General features: G+C 41.6%; 1 protein-coding gene across 2 annotated transcripts in view; it reads left to right on the forward strand.

The window, feature by feature from the left end:
* Window positions 1-26,166, forward strand: part of SNX10 (sorting nexin 10) — a 59,565-nt gene that overhangs the window by 28,756 nt on the left and 4,643 nt on the right. Inside the window, exons 2-5 of one of the 2 annotated variants that reach the window (XM_019639970.1) lie at window positions 4,385-4,431; window positions 17,938-18,024; window positions 21,341-21,441; window positions 21,599-21,697. In XM_019639970.1, the coding sequence (XP_019495515.1) occupies window positions 4,408-4,431; window positions 17,938-18,024; window positions 21,341-21,441; window positions 21,599-21,697 (311 nt within the window). In that variant the 5' untranslated portion in view covers window positions 4,385-4,407. Of the gene's footprint in view, window positions 1-4,384; window positions 4,486-17,937; window positions 18,025-21,340; window positions 21,442-21,598; window positions 21,698-26,166 lie in introns of both variants that reach the window. The other variant, XM_019639971.1, reaches the window with a different exon arrangement.

Consider the following 26,166-nt stretch of genomic DNA (forward strand, 5'->3'; position numbering starts at 1 on the left):
GGGATGGTAGGAAAACCCAAAACTATGCTACTTACCACCTCCCCCCCACTTCATTTTCATTTTAAAGGATAATATAAACAATACTTGTTATTCCTGATTTCACCATTGGAAAAGTATGTAATCCTTTCTCACTCCACCCACATGTGTAGTCTACAAATTCTTGGTTTGCTTGTCAGAGAGGACACCGCCCGTAGGTGTACAGATCAAGTTTAGCACTATGAAAGTTTTTTCCTGTTAGGATCTAAGAAAGGGCTTTATTAAGGTATAGAATTGAAAGCACAGTACTTCATTGCTCAATAGGTAGGATCTGCGAACTACCGCCACCTGTTTTTGTAGATAAAGTTTTGCTGGAACACAGCCATGTCCATTTGGTTCCTGATCATCTGTGGGTGCTTTCTCACTACCAATTGCAGACTCAAAGAGTTGCAGCAGACACTGTGTGACCTACAGAGCCTCCGGTATCTGCCACCTGACCCTTTATAGAAAAAAATTTGCCAACCCCTGCTCTGCAGAATTCTAACTTTGTTTCACAGATATTTTGTATGTTATAGAGAAAATATTCCAAAGTGGAAAATGGAGGCAGTTTTCTCTTGACGTTTCTGGTTTGGGCAAATCATACTCTCAAGGCAGTGGTAGAGTTGTGAAGGCACGTGTTGAGTCTCTCGGATGAGTCTCCGTAGCTGCCATGTTTTTCAGTGCAGGGGCAACTCAGATACCTGTAATCTGTGGGAACTCAACTCTAACTTGAACAACAGGTTTGAGAGATCATCCGTGTTATTTGGAATGGTTGTGAGGTTTAGGAATTCTTGTGAGCAAGGTAAATGGGAGGGAGAGTGGATTGTGGTGGGTGACCATCTGGGTGTGCTGTGGTTCCCCGCTGGTGGTGGGAACATAAAATGCTCCAAGGACAGAGGCCTCATTGATGGTCTCCTGGGGGCAGGTTTCCATACTTGTTGGCATAAAAACCTTTCGGTGAGGCAAGAACTCTCCCAGACACATGGGCTAGGCTGGGAAATTTGAAAATCTAAACAAATCTAAAATTTGACAACCCATCAGGTGGGTATAGTTTTGTTCAGGGGGGCAGTTTCTAATTAGCAGCTTTGGTTTGTTGAATTATAGACAAACCTACTGTTGTGCTATCATTTCATTTCCTTCTCCGCATCAGTAAATGCCATAGCAAGGTGCAGTACCAGGCAGCATTTTATGTTGTGTTATAAAGGTAGCATCTCGTCGTATATTTGAATCTGCTTTTTATTTTCCATGAAATAAAAAAATCGCCCATAATTTGTTAGAGTCACTATTTCCTCTGACAGAATTATGGTGTTTAATTTCTTTAAATAATTGTTACTTCCAAAAGCATAAAAATAATGTGTGTTAACTGGAAAAAGTCAAACAATATGGTACATGTACGTGGAGTAAAAAAATGGAAGTCTTTCCCCCTCCAGCCATCCCCCACATCCCACTATCCAGATTTAAGATATTAATGGTTCTTGGTGATGTTTTGGTTTAAACTTTTCAGTTTCCTGCTTTCACAATTTGACTTGGTCTGTAGCCTCTCAGTGTGGCCAACACCGTATTAGAATTACAGAGTCCTGCCTGGGTGGGAAAGGCTCAGGCCCTTTAGGGAGAATTAAAACCCACACTTCGAAGCATTGGTTCATATCACACAATCATGGAGGCAGCCTCGGGCAGTGGAAGGGGCAGGGTTGGAAAGCAGGCTGGCTTGAGCTGGCACTGGACTTGCGCTGTCTCCCCTGTGTGACCTTGGGCAGCTTAATCCTTCTGCTTCCGTCTTCTTAAGTTGTGTAGACAGTGAAGACATTCAAATCTCTCTCACCAGATGGTTGTGAAGTTTAATTACACAAGGAAACACAGATATGCTCTGTTGGAGAAATTCAATCAGTTGGGGAGACAGAATATGCAAATATTGTGATGCAAGTGAGGTTATGTTAACAGGGGCCTGACTGTACACGCGCTGTGTAGGGAGAAAGAGGCAGGCAGGAGAGGGGAAATGATTTCGGAGCAGAATCATGGAAGAGGAGTAGGAGTTTGCAGGGCAATGAGGGAGGCATGATGGCCTGAGGGGAGAGGACCCACCAGAGCAGAGGGTCTGTTGTGTGGAGCAGCGTGGTGTGGGTAGGGCATGTGGCCAGATCCTGAGATGGAGGCAGCCTCGGTCCACTTGCATCTGATTCAGGAATCCCTGCAATGACTCGAACCCTTGAGCTGCTGCTCCTTCCAGCCTCTGCCCCTTTGCACATGCCAGTGGCTTTGCTCAGAGTGTCTTTCTCCTTTTGCGTTCCTGGCTAAATCACACTATCCTTTAGGCCTCAGCTTAAGTGCTACTTTCTCAGTAAATCCTTCCAAACCAACAGTCCCCACTACCCCCTTCAGTCCCTCTGTTCTTATACCGGAGTGTCCTTTCCTTTCCTTTCATATCATTTCCACATTATAATTATGAAGTCATCTCATAAGCTCTGAGCCGGCTCTGTACTCCACTGTGTGTCCCACTTCTCATCCGGCACATGGCACAGGGTAGGAGCTCCGTAAATATTCTGAATGAATGAATTCCTCACTCCTCCATTACAACCCCAGCCGATCTTTCCAACCGAATCTCCACAAACCTCTGTACTAATGTCCTAGGGCTGCCATAAGAAATTACTACAAACTTGGTGGCTTTGAACAACAGAAATTTATTCTTTCACAATTCTGGAGGCCAGAGATCTGAGATGAAGGTGTCAGCAGGACTGTGCGCCCTCTGGAGGCTCGAGGGGAGGGTCTTTCTTGCCTCTTCCGGCTCTGGTGGCTCCAAGTGTCCTTGGCTTGTGGCTGCGTCACTCCAGTCTCTGCCTCCATCTTCACATGGCCTCTCTGGATGTGGGTGTGTGTCTTCTCCGCTTGTGTCCCTTATAAGGGCACTTGTTGTTGGATTTAGGGCCCACCTACCTTCACCACTTAAAAAAAAAAATTAAATCCCCTGACTATATGCACGCATATGTATTCTTACCACTGAAAGGTGACTATGGCTGTGTAGTCACTATTTGCCTTTATTTTGACAATACTAAGTCTGACCACATTTTCCAGATAACTATTATCATCCACAAATACTTCCTAAGTCTCCACTAACATCCTTGGCAGTGAAGGGAATATGAGGAAGCAAGAACACGAGCTCTGGCCTCCAGCCTCACATGGTGTAGGCAGGAGACAGCCCACAGCAGACAGAGGAACGGAGTTCCCACAGGAGGCGAGAGAAGCACCCACGAGCAGCAGGCGGCGGTCCAAGGAGAAGGAAGTTCCTTTCATCTGGAGTGGGCAGGAGGACCCACGGAAAAGGCAGGGAGAACAGGGGAATCTCAGTGTTCACAGAAAGGAGCCTAACAGATGTGAGATAGCATGCACCAACTAAAGCACGGGGGATAGTCCAGAGATGGTGACCAGGCCCGCTCAGCTGAGGGGAAGGGTTCGTGGAGGGTGGAGTGGCTTGAATTGTTGCCGCCAAAAAGATATGTCCACACGCTAACCTCTGGAACCTGTGAATGCGATCTTATTTCTAAAAGGGGTCTTTAGAGCAGTTTATTAGAAGAGATAGTACACTTCAAAGAAATAGAAGCGGGCCTGAGCAGTAGAGAATGACTCAAGGGCCATTATTAGAAGAGCAAGTGCACTCCAAAGAGTTTGGAGCGGGCCGAGCAAAAGAAGGCGCTCCAAAGGCCCCGGGGATTTCATTTTCATTTTGGCAGGGAGCGGATGTTACTTCAGCGAGCTTTTGTAATAAGTGGGGGTTTAAAGAACAGTAGGCAACCCCGGGACATGCAGGACCTGGAATCAACTGGTAGGCTGATGGCACTGACTGGAAGGTCAGAATCCAGGACCCCTTGGGACCACGCCATCTCTTATCCGAACTCTGGAGAAGTTTAAATGTCACAAGAAGGACGTGTTCCTTGAGAGTTTGAGCTGCTGATAAAACCGGCAGGGCTGTTCTCAGTGGTAGATCTCTGCGGGCATCTTTCTCATTCTCTCCATCTGTGCCGACCGGCAGCCCCCACTGCCCCTCAGGGACCCTGTGCTCCCCCGCGTCTCCAGCCTCCTCCGATTCACCAAGGCTGCAACTCTAGCCTGACTGCCTGGCTTTCCACGTTGAGGGCCTGTCATCATCCACCTGCCTTGGACTTGCCATGTCCCAAACTCCCCATCCCCCGTGTGGACCGATGTTTACCTCAGTCTGGCCAGCAGTGGACAGGAGGGAGGGAGCAGTGGAGGGTTCCCTTTCAGAGACTGTGGGCAGGCAGGCTCCCTCGGGGGGTTTGGGCGGGAGGTCATGAGAGGCTCACCTGCTCCAGGATGGAGGTTCCACATCACTGAGTGTTGGTATCTTATTTTTCAGATTGATCGTGGCCTGTGCTGAAGATGTTTCCAGAACAACAGAAAGAGGTATGTCATCACAAATCCAAAAATAAATAGTCTCTGCATTTTGACTCACTGCAGGTTAGTTCTTTAGTCACGAACCCTAAATCTTTGGTGGAGTCAGGGTATTGTAGGGCATCGTAGAGGAGGGCTAATGAATGAACAAAACGCCCACCCTCCTGCACCCACTGCCTCCCTCCCCAGCATTGGTGCATCCATGGACCGCATTCTTTGGTTCCAGTGTCTGAACTGTCTTTCAGCTCACTCCCACCCACTGCTTTTAAAAGCATCTTTTTCCATGACTCAGAATTCTCCCAGACTCTGCCTCCCACCTTCGCTTTAGATAGCCTCCCTCTGGCTTGCTTTCCTGGTTTTCTACCCCGCTGCCTCAGTCCTGAATTCCCCCACCTCTGGTAACAACCCAGGGAGACTGTCTGCCGTTAGTTTGAGTTTTGCCCAGCTTGTCGCCTCTTGGATCGCGTGTCACACAATTAGGGAAGGCCTTCCCTTCCCAAACCCAGCCTGGCGTCTCAGACCTCCAATCCCAGCTTCCTGGGCTTCTGTCGACTGGGAGGGGCGTAGGACACCACCCTACCAGCCCTTTGCTGAGTAGCCGTCCCTCAGAAGTATGCATTTGTCCTACCCTGCCCAACTGTTCATCACTCCATGTCATCACTAGGTGAGCCTAATGAAACTGAGCAGAGGCACTCGGGCCTTTTTAGGGAGCATGTGCGCGCTCACAGACAAAGCCACGTGGCCGCCTGGTCCTGTTTGGCCTGGCCAAGTTTAAAGCAGTAAACAATCTATTTTGGAGAATCCTTCCAGAAGCTTCTTTGTTAGATGTAACATCTTTTCGTTTAGCCCCATAGTTGGGTTCAGGTCCTCCTCAGTAGTCTAGCCCACTTCCACCCTTTAGTTACCGGCTGGGCTCCCCCATTTTCAAAGACAGTGTTTTTGTTTGTTTGTTTTTTAAACTTTTTAGAATTGAGTATAATATATTAGTACAGTAAAAATGCATAAAATGCCCTGATCTTTTGTGTACAGCTCAGTGGATTTTCTCTTATGTATATTGTTTAACCACCACTTGGGTCAAGGTATATATAGATGTTTTTAGCACCCCAGAAGGTACCTCATGTCCCTTTTCCAGTTAGTCCCCCTAGCGCTCCCCCCGAGGTAACCCCACACAATACCAGGACCAGATGTACTTTTTCTCTGTCCCTGTGTTAAACAATACTGGGACCAAGCTGCTAGGTTCAGGGAATGCCTTCTCTGTGAAGTTGGCCAAACTACAGGTCCCCATATGACTGACACCAATGATAAGTTCCGGGGTTCCCCAAACCATCCTCAGTTTTGATAATTCACGGGAAAGATGGAGCCCACTGAAAGCTATTATACTCATGGTTACAGTTTTTTACAGGGAAAGGACACCAATGAGAAACAATCAAAGGAAGAGACACACAGGGCAAAGTTGGGAGGGGTCCAAATGTGGAGGGTCCAAATGTGGTTGTCCTCTCCTATGGAGTCACCTCCTCGGCATTGATGTGTGACCGTGCACACAGGGGAGTTCACCCGAGCCTTGGTGTCCAGAGTTTTTATTGGGGCTCAGTTTTTACTGTGTGGCTGGCCTTTGGGCTCCACTCCTCTTGGGTTCGAGCTAACACCGTTAGTCTCGAGTTCCTCCAGAGGTCACCACTGATACAGTGTGGCCCTAAGCCTCTACCATACTCACATTGTTAGACTGTCCAGTGGCCAAAGCCCAGGCAAACAAAGATATTCCTGTCAGGGGTCTAGAGAGTACCTCCCCGTAGCCGAGGGCAGAGGCCAGACCTCCCTGAGGTAAATTCTTCACTACACATCTGCGTGGGCCTGACTGCTGGGCAGCTGTGCCAAGGGAGTGAGGTCATGCCATTCTGTTCCAAAGGCACATTTTAAAAGTTGTTCTCTTGGGGGGAAGAAACTACCAATGAAAGCCACATGAAGACTTTTTTCTAATTAGAGTTTTTTTGCTTTTGTTTTTGCTTGGTTGGTTTATAATAAAAACTTGATTTTTATGATAAGCTCATTTCAATGAATAAAACTAGACCCAAATTTTGACGAACTACATAAAGAAAGCATTTTATTGATCTTGCAAAAGTCATTTATTATAGGGCAGGCCGAGTGGCGCGTTGGTTAAGAGTTGGCTTGGGATGCCAGCTCTGAGCCACAAAGCCCTGGTTTGGATCCCACATGTGGGCCAGTAATGCTGCGCCCTCTACAGCTAAGATGGTGAACAACAGCTCCATCTGGAGCTAGGCTTTCATGAGTTGCCGACGACGACGTAGGCTGCAGTGGAGCTGCAGTGGGCTGCCATAAGCTACCATGAGTGGCTTGCAGCCAGTGTGAACAGCCAGCAGCCAGCGTGAGCTGCCAAGAGCTGCTGTGAGTGACTGTCCAGTGGCCGGCGACCAATCTGCCTCAGCTGGGAAGAGCGCAATGATAATACCAACATGGGCCAGTGAAATGACGTCCTCTGCAACTAGACTGAAGAACAAAAGGACAGCAACTTGTCTGTTCTACTTTCCTGATTCCCCAACGCTGTTCCCCTCCTCAAATTCCCCAATAAAATCTTTTTTAAAAAGTCATTTATTATAAATAATTATGTAATAATATTATAACATTAAGGAATTTTAAACTGGAAAGTCCTTCCGCTGAAAAGGAAAAAAATGCTGTAGGGAGAAACAGGTATAATGTTCACAGGGTTACTTTGGCCTCTCAGCAAGAAATAACAAGACTAGATTCTGGATGTATTGTAATGTACTATTGTTCATCACGTATCAGTCCATTTTCTACATGCGGCCGGAGTGATCTCCGGGCTCCTACCACATTGCTTCTAGAACAAAGTCAAAACTCTTAGATGTGGTTTCTGAGACCCTCTAAGACGTGACCCCGCTTCCTTCTCCAGGCTCATCTTCTGCCCCTCCCCATCCCAGCGTCCTTCTCACTCTTTTGGGAGCTTATTTCCGAGTCTTGAATGCTCTGCACTTTGGGCCCCTGGGTTTTCACAGATGTTCTCCCCACTGCCTGGAAGACTCTCTCTTCCCCAAGCCTTCACACCACATTGACTGGCTAACTCCTCCTTACCCTTCAGGCCTCAGCTTAGAAGTCAAGAAGGCTTTCCTACAGCCTCAATTATCAAAGGTATTTTTAGCTCACCACCTACCCCACCAGCAGCCTGTCCTCAGTGCCAGTTAGAAGTGGAGGAGGTTTTGGCTGAGCCTTTAAATATCCTGGTGGCTGGTGGTGGTTTAGTGGAAAATAATGCAGGTCCCACCTAACTGCGTATGGAAGGGCTGCCTGCAATATCACCGATGGTTCTAGAATCTAGACCTTGGTGACAGTGTGTGTGTAAGCACACGGCGCCCACAGCCAATATTACTAATTAATCATGAGGATGGCACCTGAATTGAGACCTTGTTCAAGATTCAAATGGCCCAGGAGTGACATCTCAGTTCCGCCTTAACTGGCAGTGCCAGCCTAGAAGTTTGGTAAATTTTCTTTTTATTCCAAGATTTGGGGGGGGTGACCATCAAATGAAGTCTATCTTTTTAAAATAGCTTTATTACTCTAATAAATCTGGAGAGAGGAGAACAGGGAGTGCGAAGCCTCCCTTGTTAGTTAAACATGTTCCATTTGCACGTTGGTTTGAATTCCCGAGAGAGCAGTATCCCAGCTGATGAATCGTCCCTATAAAAATGGTCTTGGCAGCGGGCCATTGTAAAATTAAAATGAATTCAGATTCATTCATGCATGCAGCTTTAATTTACAATTAAAATATTATGGTTACATATTTTAGTAAGAATAATTAGATGGACCCAACTGAATCAACCCTTCTGTTTAATGAGACAGAACCCGGAACCCTAATGAAAAGGCAGGTGGCTGTGACAGGAAACACGTTTCAGACAGTGTCTTTTGTGGAGTCAGGCATTTTTGTTCTTTGTGTATTCTAACGTCCAGAACAAGCAGTTTGATTTTTCTGCATCGCTGAAGACCGTTGCTTCCAGCCACATTGAGCTCATCTTCTGTGACGTGTGAAGGAGCAGTTTTCCTCCTGCCGGGCAGGAGTCTGTTTCATGGAGTCCGACATTCTGGCCCCTCCAAGGCACTGGGTTTGTCCCTCTGCCCAGGGCTTGCTCTCGATGTAAATGGGAGAGTCCTTCCCGTGTGACTGGTGGGGTGGGCTGAAACCCATATTGTGTGTGTGTATCTCCCCTGCTCTCCTGGATCGTGATGGCTGAATTCTACCTTTAGAGATTTATACCTTTAGGATAAGGGTTTTTTTTTCGCCTTCAAAATGTAATACTCATACTGGATATAATGGCAACTATCAGTTCTTGACGCTTTAGTGACAATGAATCCATCAGCTCCATGCCAGGGGATACCCTGAGTGGAATAGACCCAAGGAGGCCTGGGAGTGCTCCAGACACCATGAGGATCCTGCCATTGAAGGCAGGGACAGGGCCCTCCCAGGAGAGATGGGGGAGGGGGTGTGCTCCTGTTTTGGAAGTGTTGGCTCTAAGCTTAACATTTTCATGTTCAAGTTGTGCTTAGGTGACTGATAGTCACATTTTGGGCTTGCTCTCGGAAAGCATGGTTTCGATATTGGGAAACTGATTGGAAACTAGCCAGGCTGGAACCAGTGAATATCATTAAAGAATATCCCATAAGCAGGGCTTCCACCTGGTGCCCTGTGATGCTGGGGACTTTGCAGGGAAGTGACAAGACAAGACAAACACTCTCCCACTCCCGAGAACTACATTTGCTGCTCTTCCTTCTTTTCCTCCCTGCCTATCTGATGTGATAGAATAATAGAGGAAGCTGGGTGTGGGAATCCTCTACTATTTTCATAATTTTTCTGTATATCTAAAACTTTTAAAATAAATCACACTAAATTGTATATGCTCAAATATAAAGATTTCTAAAACATTGTGCAGCGAATAAAGCAAGGCATAAAACAGTATTTATAATACACTCCCATTTGTGTTCAAGATTATATATATGCCAGCTATATATAATATAAAATATATATAAAAGTCCTGACTAGGTGGACAAGAAACTGGGAGCCAGTAGGAGGGCAACTTCATTTTCTTGGTGTACTCATCTATATTTAAAATTTTATATCTATATATCTATATCTATATATATGTATCTATATCTATACTATGTCTATATGTCTATATATATCTATCTATATATCTGTATCTCTATATATCTTTCTTTAAGCACATATGTGTTTTATTTTTATAATGGAAAAAGCTTATCTTTTAAAGGTAGATAAGTGTTAGGATAGCATTATGTTAATGGTGTCAATACATGTTAAACAAATGGTTAACATTTTCAGAGCCATATTTCTGACTTACTTTCCCTTTCAAGTGCCACATTTGTCCCCTTTTTATAAAGCAGTCTGCTTGGGATGACCTCCTGTCCTTTCTTCCTCCTTTCCTCTCTTCTCTTCTTTGACTTTTTCTGGTTTTAACTTTTCCTTGTGAAATTTTAAACACACACAAAGTAGAGAGACTCATTTAATGAACCCTGGTGTACCTAAGGTTTCAACAGTGAAAACATTATTAATGCGTGACCAAGCTATTTCCCCACCCCCACCCACTTCCTCCTGCCACTACACAGTGAATTATTTTGAAACAAATTCTAGACAGTGTCTTATTTCATCGGTAAACATTTCAGATGCATTTCTAACAGTGGACCCTTCTTAGAAACAAACCTACATTATTACACCTTAAATAACTAACATTATTAACATAATTGACATTATTCCTTCATAACATCAGATATTCAGCCAGTGTTCAAGTTTCCCTGATTATGTTGAAAAAAACAAACCTTATATATGTGGTTTTTCTAATCATGATCCAAATAGGAACCACAGATTGCATCTCAATATGTGGCTTCAAGTATCTTAGTTTACCTTACCCCCACACACACCCCACCCCGTGACTCCCCCGCCTCTAAGATGAGCTTTTCCATTGCACTTTTCCAATGTAGTATATGACACAAAACCGCAGCTTCTTAATTTCGGACACTAGTTGGGTAAGGAAACTTGCAACATCATGAACTATTATACGTCATGTAAAAGGCAGGTCTAGCTGAATCTCATCCACAGTTGTTTATCCTGAAGTCATAAAAACTTAAAAAAAAAATTAACATTCAATCCTGCCAGCGCATGGCATTAAATACACTCCAAGCTGTAAAGGGGCAAGTAACATCCCTCGTCGGTTGTCATAACTATTATTAGAAAATAAAGGAAAGTTACTTGATACGTTACTTCTGCCTTTCAAGTTTATTATTTGTGAAGGATGTAGTGTGTAAAACAGGTTAAATTTTAGTTTTGAGATGGTTGTGTGGGCGTCCTGAGTAGAACCCTGATGAATAAGACATTGGTTAAATTGTGTAAGCATTAGCTGTGTAGAATGGCGCCCACAGAGTTGGTGCTCAGTACATTTTAATTGAATGAACGAATGAATCAATCTCCAGTTTATATAAACATGTAAAGCACTACTTTGGAAGAGGAAAAAAAAGTCCTGAGAAAGTGAGCACAAAATGAAACAAGTTTTTATTTTTGTGATAGAAAATTCTCATCAAGGCTATGAAAAATTAATACTAACACCTAGAGATTCTGCTTTATTAGCTTTTGTTTCTACTCATCTTTTTGTAATCTGAGTATTATGATTAGCACATAGTTATGTTTACTGTAAGATTAAAGCTAGACTACAGTAGAAATTTAAAAAAATACACCTATCCAAAATGGCTAAAGTAAAAAATAGTGGTAACTGTGATAGGTGTATAGCGTATACCACTGTGGTGTTAATTTGCACTTCCCTAATGGTTAATGATGTTGAACATACTTTCGTGTGCTTGTTTGCTATCTGTCTGTCCTCCTTGGTGAAATGTCTCTTTGTGTGTTTTGCCTATTTTCTAATTGAATTCTTTGCTTTTTCAAATATTGATTTTTGGCAGTTCTTTGTATATTCTAGATACAAGTCCTCTGAGGGATGTGTGCTTTGCACATATTTTTTTCCAGTCTACAATTTTTCTTTTTAACTTCTTCATGGGGTATTTTGCAAAACAAAGGGTTGTAATTTTGGTGAGGTCCAATGTATCACTTTTTTCTTATGTGGATTGTCCTTTTGGCATCAAATCTAAGAACTCTTCATCTAGTCCTAGGTCCCAAAGATTTTCTTCTATATATGTTTTTAAAATTTTATCTTTACATTTAAGTCTATGATATATTTTGAGTTAATTTTTGTATAAAGTGCAAGGTGTAGGTTGGGGTCCTTCTTTTGGCCTTGAGTGTCCAGTTGATCTAGAACACTTGTCAAAAAGGCTATTCCTCTTCCGTTGAATTGCTTTCACACCTTTGTCAAAAATCAGTTGGGGATTTCTGTATAGGTCTCATTCTGGGTTTTCTATTCTGTTCCATTGATCTGTGTACCTCCACTAGCACTACACTCTCTTGATTACTGTAGCTATATAGTAAGCCTAACATCAGCAAGAAGGGTTTTCCCACTTTATTCTTCCCAGAATTGTTTGGACTATTCTAGGATCTTTCCCTTTGCATATAAATTTTACAGTAAACTCATCAAGTCTTTATAAAAACTCTTATTGAGCTTTTTACAGGACTTCCATTAAGCCTGTAGATACGTTTGGGGGAGAATTTGCCTCTTAATATGTTGAGTTTTCCAGTATAGGAACACAGTGTAGACATTATACTTATATAGACATAGACAAAAAGGTATATGCTTCTTTGGTTTCTTTCAATAGCATCTTATAATTTCAGCATACAGAACATGTACATTTTTTTGTTTTTGAATCTTCTTGGTAATCAAAATAATTTTCAAGCATTTCATGAGCACTTACCATGTGCTAATACTGTGCTTGGTGCTAGAAATAGAAAAATAAAATACAAAGCCTCTCAGGGAAAAGCATCAGAAGAGCATGCTGTTTTGACTGATATTTTAGTAGCAAAGAAAATATTTTTCCCTCAAAAATAATGCAATTACAGTGAAATTGGAAATGACCTAAAAGAACCACTAGATAGAGCATCTTTGAGAGCACAGGCTTTGGAGCAGGGCAGACTGAGTTTGAAACCTGGCTCAGCCTATCAACTATTGGACTTTGGGCCAGTTGCTTAAGCTGCAGAAGCCTTATTCTTCTTACTTGTAAAGTGGGATACTAGTGTTACTGACCTCTGAGGATTGTTGTAAAGAGGAGAAGAAAACATGTGTAAAACACTTATCACAGTGCCTGGCATGTGTCAATGCCCTGTACAGTACAGTTATTAACTTCATCTTGTATCTGGGCTAAGGGAAAAAAGGACAAGGTAAATGGATGAACAGATCAAGGTTGAACATGTGGTGAGGGTTGGGGGGAGACAATATATTGAAATCAAAGAGTGATTCTTGTAAGAGATCACAGGAATTTAGTCGATTTTCAAAGAGTCTAGCAGCCTCACTTCAGAAGCCTGGAGAACAGTAGGGATCAGTTAGATTAAATTTTTAATTCTACTCTGTCTGGCTCTTTCCTTCATACTAGATACAGTCATTAGGCCCAAGAAGTCATTAAAGTGTTTAATAAGGTTATTAAATTGAGTAACTGCTGCCGCCGAGGCAATTTTCATAGGAAATCCATATGATTCTAGGTATGGAACTCAGAGCCATCCTCTGTGGCTGACAGGCTGTCAACATTCTTTTGAAGGATGGTGGGCACCATCATGAGGGATGTATCTAATTAAGAGACTGTAGGTGAACCTTGGCTTCCTGGGTGTACTATTCATAGCTGGAAGTACGGCGAAACTTCACTAATTCCTTGTAATTGTGGGGTGGTGGAGGGGAGGCCCATCTGAATTATAGAATATTTTAAAATAAGTGTACTTTTATTACTTTCAAGCATATATTTTAACTCCAACTAGGCAAACAGATTGTTGTGTGGTACAAGTCTTTGGGGACCCAAGTTATTGAAGCTATCAGAATGATTTTCAATTATTTCTATGTAAATAGGTGCTTCCGGAGTTCCTCAGGGTGCTTGAAAACAGTTTGTTCTCATACATCTTAACCCTGGCGCTTGTAGCCGTATGCTGTTAATTGGCACACCCTTCGAGAAAGGGGTTTGTTAAATTAAGATAAACTTTAGACCAGCTGCTAAATAACTTATCATTAATTCATGGAGTCCAAGAACCCAAGTGGATGAGGTTTTTATTTCAAATGAAGCTTGATCTCATTTCTTTCCTGAAGACCATTCATTCAGGCATTCATTTATTCATCCAGCAATATTAATAGAATGCCTTGGATGTGCCAGGCACTCAAGTTATACAGGACAGCCTAAGCCATACTAGAGTTGCTTAGCATCTGATAGGGGAGACCTACAGGTAATTCCAGTACAGTGATGTGTGGTGAGGAGGGCTGGTGCCCAAGGGCTGCCCAGGGGCATAGAGTAAGGCCAGACCTGTAAACCAGCCTGCATGAATCTCAGGATTTCCAGAGGGATTCCAGAAGGATTTCCAGAGACTAAGATGCATTTTGATCACTTTTTTTTTTTTTTGGCTAGCTAAACCGTCCTGCCACCTGTTGGCAGCTCAGCTCAGGCTGGGCATCGAACTGCTTGCTGTTGCTCAGAGCTCACACTCTTGAGCGAGCTCTTAACCAACTGAGCCACTCGGCCGGCCCCTCTAAGATGCATTTTGAAAAGTGAATTGGAGTTAGCAGAAAATAAAGAAGATGATGATGAAGAAAAAAGCAGAAAGCGGGGGCATGGTGGGTGGGGGACAGCAGTTCTGGCAGAGAAATCCGCTGGTTCAAAGGCATGGAGATACAAGATGACATGTTGTGTATGGGGACCTAAGCTCAGCTTTGGGAGATGAGTGGAGTGAAAATCATGAAAGGCTCTGTTGTGCGAGCTAAAGAGTTTGAACTTGATCTTGAAGGATATGGGGCGGTTTTTGAAGGATTTTCAACAGGAAAATGATACCATCAGATGTGTGCTTTGGTGCCATTCTTGTCTTAGTGTGGGGGATGAATTGGTTGCAGGCGGCCCTTGAACCAGAGGGACGAGAATGTGGGTTCAAAGGAGGGTGCGTCTGGAGGACTTGGTCAGTGTGGATTTGGGAGGTGAGTCGTAGGAGTCTGGGGTGACCGGGTGTCTGGCTTGGGTTGTAGGGGCTGAGATGGGAGCAGGGTGGTGTGAGAAGGGTGTGGACTCTGTGTGCTCATGGGACTTCCAGGTGGCATTGTCTAGGCAAGAGGCCGGACACGTGCAGAGAGGCGTGGGCTGGGCTGGAGATGGCATCATCAGCTCATGCTGGGTGCTTGAGATCATATGTTAGGATAAGGTCACCCTGGACTTGCAACAGGGTGTGAAGGACAGCAGCCTGGGATGGCTCTCAGGCCCACAGCAGCCTTTAAGAGAACGAGAAAGAAGAAAGTCCGCCATCCACAAAAGAATTAGTGATATTTTGCGTTCCAAGTTAAAAGATTTTCAGGATTGAAAAAAAAATATTTGAAGTCTTAGCACCATAGTTCATTTTGAGTGTGCATTTAAAATGCATCGCTGTGTTCTTTTTTTTTTTTTTTAAATGGGAAACTGGGTGCTTTTTAATTAGTGTGGTGAGCAATGCTGTTCTGAGAAGACATTTTTTCCCCAGCGTGGTTTTAGGATATGTATTCAACATACCCTTCCCTAAGAAGATTAAAGATTAGACTTAATGAGTAATAATAACAGTAGAGTCTGAAAATTCCAACCCATTGCGATGAAGAGAAGAGATTCTTTACAAATTTGTCATTACGCTGTCCATTCCTTTTCCAATATTATGAAGGGCTTGCTCTGAGCAAGTACTGTGAAACCTTTAGGTCCCTCTGCCTCTCGCTAAAAAGTTACAGTGTTAGAGTGATTGCTACCTTGTTCTTAAATTAATGATTTGTACTTTAAAAAAAGGTATACAGTTGGTTTAACTTTTCTTAATTGCTTATTGTCAATGTCTACGGGAAGACCTCAGTGCTTTGGGTTCATAAGCATTTTCCTTACTAAAAAAAAAAGAATACATTCATGTAGCACTTAATGAAAAATTTCCGTGTTTTCACCAGTATTTTAGAATTTGATCTTCCTAATAACCAGCTGAGATAGGCTGGACAGGCATCAGTCCCGTTTTCCGGGTGTGGAAACAGAGGCTCAAGTTCGTAATTTAGGAAGTGGGTGAGCCAGAATTTTCCCTGCGTCTTATGACCATAATATCAGTGCTCTTTCCATGAGAAGGGGACATGTTACTCAAAGCTCGTATGTTAATAGTTGGGCAATAGCAAACAAATAGGGGGAAAACATGCCCCGTTTGTTTTTGGTTTTTTTCAGAACTTTTTCATTACTGTCATCGTTGATTAATAATATGTTGAGTGGTCAGGGGGTATGTGATGCTGTAGTAACTGTGGATTTTATAGTTTTGAGTTTAGAAACACCTTTTAAAAATCGTATGTTTGCAGCAGGTTGACAAATGTGTTTTCTTGTCTTTTCCTTCTTGTTTAATCAGTGTACAGGCCCACCATTTCGTAACAGGTCCATGTCTTCCGTTACTAGGGAATATTGAGCTGTTGGAAATATTTCATTTCCCTTTGGGTGTATTTAAGAACTTCTGTCTCTCCAGTGGAAAAGTGGAGCTGCCAGTGCCCTGTGAGGGAGCGTGGCTCACATGTGACCTGATGACTAGGAGCCTTCTGGCTCAAAGTGGGGCAGAATAACCTTGTTGGTCGTTGGGAACATTCTGCCAACACTGTGCCAACCTCTCCATTAGGCACAATGCCCAGGGCCCCACAGTGCGTTTAGGGGCCCATGAAAAATATTTCATTTTTTTAAATCAGAAAAATAAAATAAACTTTTAAAATAAACCTTTTAAAGAAAAGGTTTTACTCTATTATTGTTATATATATTCACATTGATGCCAGTACAGCTGTAAAGTATGATTTTTAGTATGTATGTATTTTGTAAAGGAAAGGGCCTCTGAAAGCAGAAGCACCCGGGGCCCATGAAAGTCAGAATGCAGCTGCGCGCACGTGTGTGTGTATGTGTGTGTGGGGGGGGTATTTGGAAGGATAAATATGGGCTCCTCTGAACTCTGTTCTTCTCTCCTATTTCTCACCGATTTGCCCTGTTCACCGATTCATTGATGGTTGATTTAGTCCTTCTAAGAACTGTGGGTGTGTGGAAAATACTCCAGGAAAGTGAGTTACACACACACACACACACACACACACACACACACACACACATACACACACACACGAGACTGAGGTGAAATGTGGACAGACTAGGGGCAGGGTGCCGGGGTTTTCTTTCAGTTTCCATCTCTGGGCAGGATCTACGTTATCTCTGATGCAATCTCCCTACGCCTCATAATTTAGAAAGTGCTTTTGAGAAATAAGAGCCAAAATATTTATTATTATTATTATTATCTTGTTTTTATTGTCTCTCTGTCTTCTAACTGACTTTCAGAATACATAATGAAAAGACTTTAAAATAAGCCCTTTTTGGAACAGTAACTCATAATCCCTATCTACTGAGGGCAAGCAGTGTTGGGGGCAGGGGAGGGGGGGTGGCCTGCAATGCAAGAACAAAGCATCTGTTGTCTTAGAAGGTGAACTTGATAAATGGTAAGAGTTCTTTTCAGGGAATATTTTTCTCCTTTCTTTAAATCCTCTGCACTGAAAATCCACATTTTATTATCTTATACATAATGGAATGGACATGCTCTGTCCAACCCCAGTCTTGCTTCTGCTCTATCTAAAGTGTTTGCAGCCTGCCTCTCAGATGTGCCAAAGTAAAGCAGTAAGAAGTGGCTAAAATTTCAACCTTGAAACTCCCCTTTCCCCCCCACTTTTTAGACAAAAAGTTAAAATACTTAAATTAACCAATTTGTAATCACCAAGTGCAGAAATTATATTTTAAAATTTATCATGCCCAACATGATACATTTTTATTGTACATGTTATCGTATTTTTAAACTAAGCTGATTCTCATGATGCTGGAGTGCATACAACTTCATTGCTTGCTTTTCACCGGACCTTTGCTCCTCATTCTTATTTGTGTTCTAGGAAGTGATTTATCAGGCAGGGCCTGTCGTTGTAATTTAGAGAGGTGAAGAAAGTAAGAAATTGCCACTTTTAAAATTTGGGAAAAATATGAACATATTTTTTTATGACTGAAAATTAGAAATGTTTTAAAGTATACTTTCTTATTGTTATCACATAACCTGTAAAACTCTCTAAAAGTGCACCCAGCTTGGTTTTGCATTATTTTAAAAATTCCATTTGTGGCAAAAGTGGACTTTTTTTTTTTTTTTGGACTTCCTGTGGTGCCTGATTCATTAACTTCTTGTTTTTTGAAGGATCACAACCACATTGGTTAAAGCTCATCTCAGTTTTGTTCTAGTACGGTCGTTTTTCTCAGCTCTCTCCAGCCCTACTTGTAACCCTGAGACACATTTCTTTGTTTATGATGCCCTTACAGGAATTTGTAAGTGTCTGGGTTCGAGATCCTCGGATTCAGAAGGAGGACTTTTGGCATTCTTATATCGACTATGAGATATGTATTCATGTGAGTATGCAAATAGTCATAGCAATCATAGTACGTTTTAGTAGCATCTGTTCAGTGGGATACCATGATAGGCTTGAAATTTGTAAAGTTTTCCTAATTCAAAGAATTGAATTTTAATGATTACAACTTGTACTTGTATCTTAAAGGAGGTAGGTAGTAAGACGGTTCCTAAAGTTGAAAAATTACTTATTTGAGTTCCTTATTGTGCCTTTGTTAATATTAACATTTTAATGTTTATTGCCTTCATGTATGAAGACGTGACTCTGTCTAAAATTCACAGTTAAAGTTTATACCTCATTCAAGGTATTTCTTTATGATATCTATAACATATTTCTGGGTAATCAGGTATTACCTGATAAATCTTAAGTTTTTTTAGGATGTGGAATTCTCTAGAGAAGACTGTGTGGTGTTTTATATGTAGAATAAGGAAGTAGAAAATGAATATGTGCAATTATTTTGCCTTAGTCTAGATTCTGAGTAATTAACATAATAACCAGAAATGAGGTACTGTATTTGGAAATAATACTGTATCATGATCTCTTGAACATTTGGTGTGTGGCCTTCTATGATTGTCTTGAACAAGGGTCAGCAAACTTTTTCTGCTAAGGGCCAGGTAATAAATGTCTTCAGCTCTGTGGGCCATACAGTTTTTCTCGAAACTACTCAGTTCTGCTTTTGCAGGGTGAAAGCAGCCATAAACAATACATAAATGAATGAGTGTAATTGTGTTCCAATAAAACTTGATTTGTGAAGCTAAGTGGCAGACTGGATTTGTCCCACATGTTAGAGTTTTTTGGCCCTAGTCAGGAAGATCGTCACTTTCCCCCTCTGATTTAGTTCAGACTTTTCTTGGGAGCACAGAAACAGGCTCTAGCTTTATCTGTGACTACATAGCACAAGTGAAGTAAAATTTATCCACCTTTAACCTTTCCATGGTTAGTAGCTAAATGGTTGTATTGGACACCCAATCACCAGCCATAAAACTTTTTATTTTTTCCTCCTTTTGCCCCTTTTTTCTTTCAAGTTCCCCAATTTAGTAAATAAACAAAGTAAAAACTCAGAACTGCTTTTTTGATGGTTATGTTGGAAGCCGTTCCCGGGTATGCATTGTATTTTGATTTTGTTTTGGTTTTACTCATAAAGTCATACCAGACATGCATTCTGTGTTGAACATTATAACACGAGTATATAAGGCTAAACATTTGAAAGTGAAATGAAATTGTTTAGTTGCCTTTTAACTTTCTCAAAAAAGTTTGGGTCCTTATCACATACTTTATGATAGTTATGAAATGTAATTATCCTCCGGGAGTTAATGAAAGCATGGATTTTTCTCTGCTATATAAATAGCGTGATATGAATTCAGACATGTCCACCTTGAACCAGAAATGATGGGTTCCACAAATATTATTTGGTGGTGTTTTGGCATTTAAATGCTAGTACATTGGCAATGACTAAATCTTTTTAGCTTGGTAGATAGAAGAAATCAGCAAATAGATTTAGAGGAACTAATAAATTCGTGATCTCAGTGTAGCCTGCTCCTGAAGAAGCTTCCACCTCTTGTTCTGTGATTGGGAAATGGATGGGGGGACTGCAGAGCTCCAGTCAGACTGTGCCCATGGAGCTTTATAGGTAGAGAAGCTGGTGTGTGACTCATTTAAATTAACCTCAAGGGAAATGATTTCAGGTGACTCTGAAATCTTAGCATTTACTTGTAATTTTACCCTAGATTATAGAGGTGGGAAGTCCCTCATATATATTCTCCTTTGTCTGGTGTGGGTACCAGATGGATCTCCAGCATTGGCGTCTATAGTGATTTTGGACAGAGAAATACGCATACATGAAAGGGAGTTGAAATAGACTCACTCTGTCCCCAAGGCGTTGGAGTCCCTGCAGTGGCCTGCTCCTCTCTGGGGAGTACTGAAAGGATGCCTGCCCAAGCCTCGTTAGGGCGCTAATTCGGTGTAAACGGCCTGCTGTCTTAGTCCCCAAGGATCACATTAGAAGGAGGCCCTGGTGTGCTTTGAAATCCACACACAGAATGTTATTGTGCCATAAACCTTTATCCAGCACGTTTTGCTGCCTTATCGTCAACGATGATGGGATTTTGACTACTAGCCACTTTGGGGACAAGTCTCTTAACCTCTCTGCATCCTGAGGTTTTCTGAGGAGTACCAGGAATGGTGCCATACATTTCATGGGAACAATTTAAGAGCTAATACACACAATCACTTATATTTCCCAAGGAAAACAACTCCTGGGTGCTTTTTAAATGGTGGAATAAAAAACAGTTTTTGAAATAATATATATCTTGGGGGCAAAAAAATTTCATTTGTCAATATAAAGATTATGAAATATAGACTTGAAATAAACAGAGAATAGAGATCTTCTTACAAAACCAGCAGACACATATTTGCCAGTCTCTTGTGTTACCCAAAGGAAAAGCATTGCCGTTTTGCTTAGGATGGAGACACTGTAGGTGGCTTTTTCCATGCCCGCCTTAGGGTAGCTGGAAGGAAACCAACATTAGTAATTAATAACAGTGCTAATACGTAGATAACATTTGCCAAGTGTTTATCAGCCCTCACAACCACCCAGTAAAATACGTGTGTGCTATTTCATTCCCGTTTGACCCTTCAGGAACCTGGAGTTTAAGTGACTTGTCCTATAGCAGAGCCAGGCCTAGAATTTGGGTCCCCCATGTGGATACATATCCCTATGTACCACACGCCTCTCTAACTCTGATCACACTCCCTCGCACATCTTGTAAAGAAGGGAGATGCTGTCCTCTAGGTTAAAAGTGATTTCAGGATTCCTGGTGATTTGTGTGACCTGTAGTGATGGCTATATCGAGGACACAACGGCTTCCTTGATGTCATGTCAGGGACCAGGAGATGGTGTCTTTAAATCCCCAAAGGCTACTCTACCTGCATGGACAGATGAAAGGTGTTAAAATACAGCAGATGACCCTGAGTTCATTTTTAAAAAAATTTTTTTATGCTTCAGAACTTGTTTAATTTTTATGATTTGTCTTTGAAAGTGGTGCTAAGAGGTGAGCAGGAGGCCACTTTAGGACTCAGGGACTGGCTGGGTCATGCCTTACTCCAGGATAACACTGCTCATTTATGTCATCTCAGCTGCCTTCAGGGCTGTTATAGTGGTAGGTTATGTGCAAGATTTGAGTCTGGCATAAATACAAATGTATTTTTGGTTGTTTAAGTCCTATTTAAAAAATTGGGGCGGCATATAGTGAGTTATAGATATAAGAAAAGCATTTTTTTCCTCTAGTGAGGCTTATATTTGTCTTTTCTCTAAACAGACCAATAGCATGTGTTTTACAATGAAAACATCCTGTGTACGAAGAAGATATAGAGAATTTGTGTGGCTGAGGCAGAGACTCCAAAGTAATACATTTCTGGTGTAAGTAATTTAAAGAATATATTGAGGAGATGTCATTATTATATTCAATATTTAGACATTTGATATGCATAAGATTTATAGGGATATAAATTATGAAGGATTTTATAGGCATTCTTCTTGATTGCAATTTATAAATTTTTTTTTCTTTCCTAATAAGACAAGTGCCGGAACTTCCATCTAAAAACCTATTTTTCAACATGAACAATCGCCAGCACGTAGATCAACGGCGTCAGGGTTTGGAAGATTTCCTCAGAAAGTAAGTGTGCAGAAACTCTTGTGACCACACAGGAGATGCAAGAAAAGTGTTTTGCAAGAGTTTAGTGTTCTATGATCAGGAGGGGGAGAACATTACTGTTTCTGAAATGCTAATGATCCGCTCTAGCGCTAATCTCAGTAGTTCATGTCCTATATTAGAGCGCCATCTTGTGGCTCACATCATATGGTGCATATTCGGGACCAGATCTAGAAAGAGAACAATGAACTAATTGAGGCCGATAATAAATACACGGTCCCTTAAGCTGTAAAGCAGAGCCACATTACTAGGGAGTTTAGCTGACAAAAGTAAAATTTGCCAGAAAACAGATGTGCCACATTAAAACGGCACTTCTTAAAAACTGTCTGTATTTACAACATTTAGGATTGACAGATGAAAATCAGCTCTGCAGTGGGCTGCTAATGCCCTTCTGGGCTTCTCTAAATGAATCATTTAACTCTACTCTTTGGAGGGAATGTTTATGAGGGACTATTTATTGGTGTTTGATAGTCTCAGTGGGTTATTAACTCTGGATTACTTGGTGAAGGTAGGTACTGCACTTTAAGCGACTTGAGTTCACACTACTGTAATTTCCCTTTATATCCACCCTGGAATGCTGGAATACCCTTCCCATGGGATAGCAGATTGGTTTGCACACAGACTCAGAGGCCAAACTTCCTGGGTTCAAATCTTGGCTCTGCTACTTATGAGCTGGAGATTGGGCAAGTCTTTTACCTCCTCTGTGCCTTTGTTTTTCCATCTGTAAAATGGCGTGAATAATAGTACCTACTTTATAAAGCTGTCGAGAGGATTAAATGAGTTAACAGATGTAAAGCACTCACAAGTCTAGCATATAATTTGTGGTATCTAAGTATTGACCATTACTTGTTTAATGCACTTAGAAATTAAATATCTTTGAGTTAATTTTTCTAACTTCCTATATTATAGATAGGAAAACAGGCTGAGTCATTTGACTCCTAGTCAGAGGCAGACCTCAGTCACCTGAACGCTCTTTTCCTTGCAGCTTCAGGATCTGAAGTAATCTCATTTTGAGTTCACTACATGGTACCTTAGCACTAGCCTGGAATAATAATACTGCCTTCTCACCATCTGGCTCATTCATAAAGGGTTTGGGTATTAACTATACATATGAATATTAGTATTTATTTCTATTAGATTGATATAGTACCTTTCCTTTGATGGAGTCATGGAGACATACAGAAACATCCAAGATTATAAATTGAGGGAGGGCCAGTAAAGAAAAAGAAGCCAGAGGAATAAAAATGACACGAGGCCAGAAGAACCGAGTAAGTGAGCCAAGTCCTGGAAAACATGGCAGTGTATTCTCTTGGGTATCACAGGCATGACAGAACAAAGATCTGGTCATGTGTGTTCTGTCCTTTCCTTTTGGGGACAGCTCCGATTTTAATTGTTATCTGTAAGAGGCCCAGGTTGCTGGTGGCCTGTCCCTTAAGGTGTGGTCCCTGCAGTCCAAGTTTGCAGAGTGGCCTGTCGTTCTGTTGGAGAAACTGCAGACTGGCCATTGCCAGGGAGGGCTTGTCAGGGACAGCCAAATCCTGCAGTCCCCGTCTGCTCTGGGGTGCTGACTGTCTTCTGTAGAGAGGCCTCCTTATTTGAGGTCAAAGGACCTCATGTGTCTCTGTATTTATGTTGCTAGTTAAGTGCAGGACATGTGCTTTCGACCAGGAACCCCTTCATTGTTTTGCACACCTTTCCTTCCACAGATGATCCCACCAAATTAATGACTTGAGCGCCCCTGGGCCGCAGTGATGTTAACGTTTGCACCCGGTTATTTTTGCGTACTGTGTCGTCTGGCTGTTTGTGACTGAATTTGATGCAGACATTATTATAGAACATGTCCTGGATCAGGAGCTTGAAAAGCTGGGTTCCAGGTCTCCCTTGAATCTTGGCTCCTGATTTTTTTTCTGGTTACACAACCATGGAAAAGTCACTTAATTCCTTTGAGCCTTGGTTTGCTATAAAGAGTGCAGTAATGTTACCCAAGCATTGCCGACCTCACTGGGTGGATGTGTCCTTCAAACGGTGCATCGGAAAGGAAAACCTATTTATTAAGTGACTACATCGGGCCAGGCTGGGTACTGGGGATACAGGACTGCACAAATTGGACACACGTCCTTGTCTTCTTGAAGCTTGCATTAGAAGCACCAAATGTCTATCAGGGAGGGGATGGCTAGATTCCTTAAACTTGGAGCTAGTTGCATCATAGAATAGACACCAAGCTCATTCGTGAAGTTACTTGTTGCACTATGCTAGTGAACATGTGTCTCCAGGCTGGTGGTGCATCTGTGTGGTTGAACCTGAAGGGGCCAGGAGTCTAATACCCAATGGTTGGATTCAGGCCTCACCTGAATGACCGAATACTGTGGTCCCTCTTGGTCCTCCCCACCCTCCTTTCTGTGTCCCTCAGATTCTGAGGCATGGCTCTCCCATTGTTTGGTTTGTGTAGAAGTAACAACCTTCCATGTCGTCGGTACCTTGGTGTCCCGCAAGCCCAAGCCCACTTTGGGAAACGGGGTGCAACATACAACTTGCCCATCTCTGCACCGTCTCCCGACCCCTCCTTGACATCCTCTGAGGTCCATAGCTAACCCATTAAGTGCGGCCACCATCAATGTATAAATAAGTGCTTTGTTTGTAGAGCACTTTAGGAACTTGAGAGGGAGGGTACCACAGCATTACATATGCTTGTATGGTAGATTTTTATCATGAAGTTTAACACTCTGGATTTTAATTAAGTTTTAAAGTTATGAACCAAGAGCACTTGGTATGTTCCACTCGTTGAAACCAAAATGCTGCTGTCTCTGGGCATATGTAAGTGTATAATAATATAAATATAAACGTTTTTCATTTTAAGGTCATTTGTGAAATAATATGTTTAATAGCAAAGCACATATCCAGGTCACTCTTCACAGAGGAATTAGAAAGTTGTTTCTTTGACTAGGTGCCAAAAAAGAATAATTTATTGAACACTTGCTATATTTTTACATGTTTTATCTCAATACCTACAATAATATTGGGAGTTGGGTATCTCAATTTTATAGACAAGGAAATTATAGCAAGGTGGATGCACTATATTAATCCCAGGAACTGGCAAGTTTATAATTAGCAGAACTCTTAAATAGTATTAGATTAGTTAAATTTGATCAGTATGATTGTGAGATTTTTCAAATATATTCATTTCTCCTCAGTCTTGGCTATCATTTGTCTTTTGGGTTTTTTCCCCCTGACTAATCATAAGTCACTTCTACTAGTAGTTATGGGGGGAAAAGTTATAGAAATTTTAAACTCTGTTGTTAAGACTCCAACTATGAATATGGCATTACTACTACTATTTTTACGTTTGATTGATATCATGAATGGGAGCCAACTTTCCTTCTTTATTGAATTCATCCCATTAATATAACTACATCTACCTTACAGTGTAAGCTTCTGTATTACAGTTTTGTATTTAAAAATTTAAGGAATATTATGTATTTTTTTTTTTACAAAAGGATATCATGGAGACATGATAGCTAATTTTACACACACACACACACACACACACACACACACACACATTTTTGTCTTTATGTTCAATAGAGGGCACCACAGCACAGTTCATGAATGTCTTTAATGAAGATTTGTAGGTTTTATTTTTTCTCATGTTAAGAGGTGAACAAACTGAATTAATTTTCTTTCCTACATCAAACTGCTAACCTTCCACATGCTATACAGATGTGTGTATATGTATCATTATATTAGGTACAGCAGACCCCAAGCGTCCTTCGTTAGATTAAATGTTTTTGCATAGTTATATATTGTTCTCAACTGAACCAATATATAGTACACCTAATAAAATCATGTCGAGGAAAACCTGATTTTCAACTGTATCCCATTCGAGGGATAAACAGGTTTTGCTTTGTTTAGTTTAAAAGCTGTTATGGGGAAAGGAATAATTTTTTACTCACGTTATAAATATCTTTTCACAAATTCCTTCAGAATTCTAGAGGCTATTTTTTGTCCCTTTTATAAAGGCTTGAAAATTGTATACATTTATTTTTTATGGAGGCTTATACAGATGACATTTTATTGACTGTTTTACAAAGTACTCTTTATATTAAGTTTGAAGTTGATTTACTGCTATTAGGTTTGTTTGCGGGAAATGTAGCACAAATATGACTAAGGTAAAAATAGGATTTGATATGAGGATGATGGCAGTCACAGCACTCCCTGGTATATATTAAACCAGATAATAACTTAAAATGAGCTAGTTATGCTCACTGAACCAGATGGGAAAACATTCTCAAAATTTTTTACTTTTAATTTCGGAATGAAATCTCTGACTAAAAATCAAAATCAAATACATTCAAAATTATTTTTGCTTATTTAAAACTCAGACCCGTGGAGCAATGGTGGCTTCAATTTAGCCAGCCAGACCGAGGGAATTCAAA

This window comes from Hipposideros armiger, unplaced genomic scaffold (genome assembly GCF_001890085.2).
Source record: "Hipposideros armiger isolate ML-2016 unplaced genomic scaffold, ASM189008v1 scaffold_47, whole genome shotgun sequence".
Classification (NCBI taxonomy): Eukaryota; Metazoa; Chordata; class Mammalia; order Chiroptera; family Hipposideridae; genus Hipposideros; species Hipposideros armiger.